Source organism: Lipophrys pholis (genome assembly GCF_963383615.2).
Source record: "Lipophrys pholis genome assembly, chromosome: 8".
NCBI lineage: Eukaryota > Metazoa > Chordata > Actinopteri > Blenniiformes > Blenniidae > Lipophrys > Lipophrys pholis.
Window position 1 is genome coordinate 28,523,292 of NC_137630.1, and position 7,610 is coordinate 28,530,901.

General features: G+C 42.0%; 1 protein-coding gene across 1 annotated transcript; it reads left to right on the forward strand.

The window, feature by feature from the left end:
- The first annotated feature begins 2,414 nt into the window (after window positions 1-2,414).
- Window positions 2,415-7,610, forward strand: alx3 (ALX homeobox 3). The gene is made up of 4 exons (XM_080468805.1): window positions 2,415-2,847; window positions 6,272-6,546; window positions 6,638-6,763; window positions 6,843-7,610. The coding sequence occupies exons 1-4, from the start codon at window positions 2,487-2,489 to the stop codon at window positions 7,203-7,205; spliced, it is 1,125 nt and encodes a 374-aa protein (XP_080324931.1). The 5' UTR covers window positions 2,415-2,486; the 3' UTR covers window positions 7,206-7,610.

Here is a 7,610-nt window from a genome sequence, read left to right on the forward strand (position 1 = left end):
CTTGCAGAGTGCTCGGCGGCCCCGGGGCCACAGAGGACATGCTTGTCACAAGATTTTCAGAAACATATACACATCCCCCTGTGTGTACATCTCAAAACCTATACAGCCCTCTGTAACAGAATTACCAGGGGTTTTTAATGGTGGTCAGCCAAGACGGCTTGATAGACGCTGGCAAGCTGCAGCCACAGGCTGGAGTTTACGGGGGAGGGCGTCTCCGGGAGTGTGGGAGGGTAAAAAGTGGCACAGTGGCTGTGATTAACATGACGGGCCTTTTTTAGCCTCTGCTCCACTGACCCACACATGCTAATCTAAGTCATGTTACACATAAATGTCATTACGCCTCATATCTGCGGTCGCTAATCATTTTACACTCAAGGAGGGTTTTCCTTTGCATGCAAGGAGCCGCAGAAGATTGGAAATCTAATTTTGTTCATTACTGCAGGTTTATTCGTGAAGAGAAGAAGAAGTTGAAGACAGTTGTCCTCAGGTCAAATGATTTCCACCCTTTTTTCCTTGCTTTTTTTTAAAAATTGTTTTTGTTTTGGGTTCTTCATCTTGCAGGAGCATAAATCAGCAACCACATCCCTTCAATGATAATAACAAAATGTGGCTTTCTAACCTTTCCATCATTCACAGGCCATATAACATCCATTATTGTTTCTCCTCAGCCTGCGCAGATCCATATAACATGTACTGTGGACGTTTTCATATTCTGGATTCAAATGGAGCTTACCAGACCTCGCCGACCGAATGGAGCTCATGTTTATGCACGTGTCCATCATCCGACCGGAGCGAGGCCTCAGGTATCCTGAGAGATGGTGAGATGTCCCCAGAACCAATGGCACCATGTCTGAACCTGGTAAGTGCACTGTGTTTAGATGAGGTTGGCTTAGATCACAGATAACTTGTAAGTATCAAGAGCTCTTTTTTCACCTCTCCGAGGATTCAGCTGAGCTCAGAGGTAAAAAAAAAAAAATGGATAAGACATATTTCTTGTGGGTGTTTTATTCAAAATATTGTCTCTAAATCAGAACAAATGTCACGTGAGTGTCAGGAAATTATATTCTACTGCAAGCTGGTGGAAGTTATGACCTTCATGACTGTTGTTTTGGATTTGTCCATATTTTCTAAATGGCATTCAGAATTTATTTGGTACAACCACAGAGCTGCGCCTCAGTTCTGAGGGGAACTGGAGTGAAGTGACATTCAGTATAAATCAAGTCTGAAGACATTATATATGTTCATCATCAAATAATCTAGTTATCAAACACAATATATTATTTCAAAATTTGTGTAATTGAATAATTTTATAGTAAACATTTCAATAATTTTTAAAAAGGTTTTTTTTAGTAACAAGGCTGATAACTGGTGCAAATGATCACACCATATATTTCCGCATTTCTTTACGCACGCCGACGCATTTTTAGGACAGTGTTTAATAAAATTTTAAGCCGTTCCTAAAAAAAAATATAAATCCAGTAAGAAATATTTGCTCATCTCTTGAAAAATCCCAGCTTTCTTTGCTGTGTCCATCTAGTAACCTAATGACTTTTCAATAAATAGCGACGCTATGTGCGTGTGTTTATTGCGTAAATGCATTTTACGAATTATCCGTTTATTTCTCCATCTAACGTAGCTTATTCCTGTTATAATAACAAAACCTGTGTTTTTTTATAAATATTTATTTAAAGTAAATATCAAATAATAGTGTTTTCTTAGACGTGTAAATAATCATCTTAAAATTTTAATTATATCTGAAAAACATTTATCTTAGAGGCATTAAAAAACTTGTGAAAATAAATAAAATTCTTAGAGATTCTAGAATATAAGTAAGACGAAAACATTGTTCATTGTGTACTTAACAAAATAAGAAACGAAATAACGCAAAACCTCAAAAAGGAAAAACATTTGCTTCCTTAGTGTAAAATTAAATGAATATAATTTAAAATAAAAGAACATAATTGCACGGAATTGATATCATGCAACTAAAATATTATAAACTGCGTCGAGTAAAGTGAAATGTTTTTTTTATTCAGTTTTTTTTTTTTACGTTTTAACTTGAGCTCAGGCCGCTGCGCGCCTCCTGTCCCGCTTGATTTGGTGATTAGGCTCATAATAATATATGAAATAGGAATTAAATGGTTAATTGGAGCGACAGAAACCACGCGTGATTGAATTTTTGGCGGATTATATCAGACTGTTAGACACACAAACTTTCTCCTCTCTCTCTCTCTCTCTCTCTCTCTCTCTCTCTCTCTCTCTCTCTCTCTCTCTCTCTCTCCTCACTCTCTCTCTCTCTCTCTCTCTCTCTCTCACGGTTTCACGGGTCTTTGTTTCTGATCTGTTAAATCCCACCCACTTGACATGAACACAGATCAGGAAAAAAAGAAAAAGAAAAAAAAAAAATCGCCCTCCTCACTCCGGCGCCCAGTCGAGCTGCGCCCAGTCGCTGCAGTCCGACCTGCTGGAGCTGCTGCGGCTGAGAGATGGAGACGGAGACTTGTTTGCCTTTCTCTCCGCAGAGCAGCAGGAGGACGCCGGCCAACTCCCCGGGCCTGGAGCACGGCGGCGGCTCGGGATCCTTCCTCTCCTGCGACGATCTGCAGAAGTCCCCTCACCTCCCTCCTCCTCCTCCCCCCGGGCCTCCTCACCGGCTCGGCCTGCGCGGGGATCTGTACGCCGCGGCTATGGGGAGGTTCGGTGACCCATCGGTGGACTTTACGCACGGCGCCTCGCCCGCCAACGCGCCCGGTTCACCGTCCAAGCACAGCAAGTTCCTGGACAGTATAAACCAAGATCCCAAGGTGGGATCGATAAAGACGGGCTTTTATGAAAACAACACAGAAGGTACGTCTGAATTATATTTACGCACGAAAATTAAACAACACGTCGTTGCGTCTCTTTATAACATGTTGACTGTATTTCATTAAAAAGTAACTGAAAAAAACCAGGCGTAAATAGTGTGAATTGGTAGAAAAAAAAATCCTGGACTGGTCAACTGTCATAATGACAAGGGAACATATAGACAAATAAATGAATAATTAAATAAAGTCTTTATTCTAAATCTCATTGGAAATTCAATTTAAAGTCCTTCACTCTATTTATTAAAATGTTGGCATTATAAATGTATTTAATCAGCATATCTCTAAATAGAATTGATGTTTCTCATAAAGAAACTCCCATTTTAGATTAAATAATTGTTTTCTTTTTCAGTTTCTGGTGTGAAGTTAAAGGTTAAAGGTCAGCTTCATCTTCATTTCAGGAAGACACTCTGATATTTAGGTCTTTTTGCTCTATTTTATTCACTCCTTTATTAACACGGCCTTGAAAAGTGAAATGCAGCTGCTGGCTGTGACTTTTGCAGACAGGCTGTCAGAGATAATAGTGTGTGTGTGTGTGTGTGTGTGTGTGTGTGTGTGTGTGTGTGTGTGTGTGTGTGTGTGTGTGTGTGTGTGTGTGTGTGTGTGTGTGTGTGAGTGTGAGTGTGTGTGTGTGTGTGTGTGTGAGTGTGAGTGTGTGTGTGTGTGTGTGTTTTGAACCAGAGCCTGGAGAAATGATGTGGGCTTTCACTCTGTTTATTGTTGCTGATGATTCTCTGAAGCAGCAGAGGATATCAGCGCTGATAAGCTCTTTGTGATATCTATATCCAGGATAATATACAACCGTTTGATTAAAGTTAATGCCAAAGACAGCTCAAAGATTTAATAGAATTTAAAAAAAATTTTTTTTTATACTTCTTCAATAATATCAGCCAGTCATTTTTTTTTTAAACATTCCTTTGGAGAAGAAAAGGCAGCGTGGTTTCTTTTAGTTTGTTTCTTTATCTCTTACAGGACAAACACACACACACACACACACACACACACACACACACACACACACTGTCGTGACAGTAATCATCATATATTCCATATGCGTTGTGTTTTGGGTTTTGTATACGGGCAGAACCAATTTTTTTTGTGTGTGTGTGTGTGTGTGTGTGTGTGTGTGTGTGTGTGTGTGTGTGTGTGTGTGTGTGTGGTGTGTTTACCTGCAGTGCTTTTAAATTCGGGCTCCCTGCACTTTCAAAGGCGGATCCGTCTTCCTGTTTTGTCTACAGCGGGATGAAAGTTGTTTGATGGACAGACTGTGTGTGTGTGTGTGTGTGTGTGTGTGTGTGTGTGTGTGTGTGTGTGTGTGTGTGTGTGTGTGTGTGCGTGTGTGTGTGTGATTGTTTTCAATAGGAGCTCAACTATAGGCCATACAAAAAAATACAGTACATTTCTTACTTTCTTCCTATTTTTTCTTAGAATTTCCACATAACAACATCACTTTCTATCCACTAAGGTGGTGTGGAGCTGAACCCGATTCCAGCCCAAATTGAACTCAGAACCAGGATAGCGTTCACCCTCGACTTTCACAACGAGATTAAAAACGGCGTAAAATTTTAATTACACTCAAACGAAGCAAAGTCTCATCATAATAGTTCCCGTTTACGGATGGGATCACTTCAACCTAAATAAATACAAATTTTAGTTAACAGGTGAATTTTAAACAAGGGTATATTTAGAAATAACAAAAGTACATGTTTCATAAGTGATCTGTTCAAATTTAAACGTGGAGAGGTCGGGGGCCTGAAAATCAATGTTCAGATTTCCATCTTAATGTATGAGGACAGCGCCTCGTGCTCACAGCTCGACATTCCTACCTTTACATTGGGAATATTTGCCCTTTTTCCTGCGTCTAACATAGATCTCCAGTTACACAATTGGGGCCGAGCGGATGTGGGTGCTTGACAAGGTAAAAGCAATTCGGAGAGTCCTGCCCCCCCTTTGCTCGCAACCGAGAACATTTTCAACATGTGGTGCAAGGTTGGATCTAATGGACATTAAGAAATTATTGTTGCAATGAAAAGTGTTTTCCTGCCGGGCCTCTGCGGTGAATTAGGAGAAAAGCAGAGTGGTATCTCATCCGCCTCCAGTCGGCCAGTGGCTGCAGATTGATGGAGGGCGGTTTTGTTTGGGGGCTCGGGGGTCAAAACGTAATGAACATGGACAACAACATCCAAACAGTGCAGGAAGGAGCAGACTTCTTTCACAGTCTGTTAACAGGAAGCAAAAGAATTTCCCTTTTTGTCAAACGTTAACATGATTAATTCAGACATTGAAGGATTTCAGATTTTAAGCAGATAAGTCTCATTTCAGTGCCGTGTACTGGATGTCCTTATTCTGTGTGCAGCTTAACATGTTTCCTATTTCCCATCGAGCTGAAGCGACCCTATAAATCAACCTTTGTGCATTATCACAATGAAATCTTGTTTATTACTTATTGCCCTGCAGGTTTAATTCAACTCCCCGAGTGTCTGAATGAGAGCAGTCTGGACTAATTGAATTAAATCTGAATTAGTGTTGGGTATGTGTGTGTGTGTGTGTGTGTGTGTGTGTGTGTGTGTGTGTGTGTGTGTGTGTGTGTGTGTGTGTGTGTGTGTGTTTCTCAGACATCTCACCGTTCAGTCTGTTTTGACAGAATGAACTCGGGAATCACGATGAGAAACAAGCAAAACAACCAAAGATTTCAGTCGTACCGTCGTGTTTAACTGGTTTCATGTGATTCTCTCTTTATATTTATTTTAATTAAGTCCAAGTCTGTACAAGTTGTATCCGTGTTTTGATTTTATCACAGCAATCAGGATTTTCGTAGTTTGAAAAAAGTATTTATTTCTGCTCTTTTTGTTAAAATAGAACAACCAATCTTTAAATTCTGGCCTTTTTTTTTTTACAGTAATATTTTCCTTTAGTTTCAAGAGACTCAGATCATCTTTTCTTGTTTTTTTTTTTTAAATTTAAAGCAGTTAAAATAATTGCTAATTTTGTAGGACAGAAAAAAAACTCCACTAAAAGAATAGATCTGTGTAAACTATTAACACTAGAAAATCTTTTTTGAATCAAACTTTTGGATTTTTAATTCAACTGAAAAAATACATATTTTTAAGACAACTTAAGCCACAGTGAAAAGTAAATATTAATAGTTTTCAGATAGAATTAAAGATGGGAGTTGACGAATAAAAAAATCTGAACCAAAACTTGATGATTGCACAAATTAGTAAGTTAATTAAAATTACGTGTTAAAAATGTTAAGCAGTCGAAAACTTAAATTTTTTTATTTTAATTAACTGACAAATATGATTGTAGAGTTTACGGATGTGATTTTTGTGCATATTTATTTATTTGTGTGTGTGTGTGTGTGTGTGTGTGTGTGTGTGTGTGTGTGTGTGTGTGTGTGTGTGCCTCAGTCAGGGAAAAAGGACCTCCAAAGACCATGGGCTACCCAGGGATGGGTCCAGACTGCTGCGGGAAGCTGAAAGAGCCGGGCGGCGGTTTGCAGGGAGACTCCATCGCCGACTCCATAGACTTATCAGGAAAGAACAAGAAGCGACGCAATCGCACCACCTTCAGCACGTTCCAGCTGGAGGAGCTGGAGAAAGTGTTTCAGAAGACTCACTACCCCGACGTCTACGCCCGGGAGCAGCTGGCCCTGCGGACGGAGCTCACCGAGGCTCGAGTTCAGGTGCGTCAGACTCCCGTTTCAAACCTCCAGCGACAGTTTGTGGCCTGGAAATGCTTTGTCATCCTGAGTGATGTTTGTTTGTACGCGAAAGGTTTGGTTCCAGAATCGCAGAGCTAAGTGGAGGAAACGGGAACGTTATGGGAAGATCCAGGAGGTGCGCAACCACTTTGCTGCTACGTACGATATCTCTCTTCTCCCCCGTCATGATGCGTACCAGGTAGACCGCCGCCGACACACACATGACATTCGTTCTGTATGAGCGGACGTGCATCATCGGTGTCCGTCTCTCCGTCCAGATGCAGAGCAACTTGTGGCCGGGGCCGGCTTCAGGGGGCGGCGGCGGCGGTCCGGCGACCGGCTGCGTCCTCGGACCCGACTCCATCCCCTCCTCCTGCATGAGTACGTACCCCCACCCCCACAGCAATCTGCAGGGCTTCATGGGCATGCCGGCGTCCCCCAGCCACCCACACCACCACCACCACCACCACCACCCGACACATCACCCAGGCATCAACGGCCTCTACTCGCTCCACAGCTTCCCGGGGGGCCTCGGGTCGCCCTCCATGGAGGGGCCCGAGACCGAATACAAGCCGACGGGCCTGGTGGCGCTGCGGATGAAAGCCAAGGAGCCAGGCAGCATCCTCTCCTGGCCAACATGACCACAACAGTGCCAGTTCCCCCATTATGCACTGACTGAGCCAAAGCGTATTATGTTCCTGCCCCCGTACGCAGCCCCAGATGTACACACCCACCTCAGCATACGACTCAAGTATTTCCTCGCAACGTTTGTGTATGCCAACCTGGAGACCTTCCCCCATCCGAACGTCTTGGACCAGAAATATGAGCATCAGGGGCGGCTTGAGCGCCTTGCACGAAGCCCATCATATTAATAGGAAGTTTGCTGTTTTCAGTTTCAGTTTGACATCATGATGCTGAAACCAAAGAGGAAAAACTATTTAAGCATGTAAAAAAAGAAAAGAAAAAAAAAAATGCAATTATCATATTAATCCTTGTTTGATGTCTGTTGTGCTTTATAGTGCCATCGGTAATAAAGGCCTTCATAT

Excerpts from the sequence above, each read along its gene's own strand:
- alx3 (XM_080468805.1), top strand. The coding sequence starts at position 2,487 with ATGGAGACGGAGACTTGTTTGCCTTTCTCTCCGCAGAGCAGCAGGAGG. Across the intron at positions 2,848-6,271 it reads TTATGAAAACAACACAGAAG|TCAGGGAAAAAGGACCTCCA; the intron begins GTACGTCTGAAT and ends TGTGTGCCTCAG. Across the intron at positions 6,764-6,842 it reads CCCGTCATGATGCGTACCAG|ATGCAGAGCAACTTGTGGCC; the intron begins GTAGACCGCCGC and ends CTCTCCGTCCAG.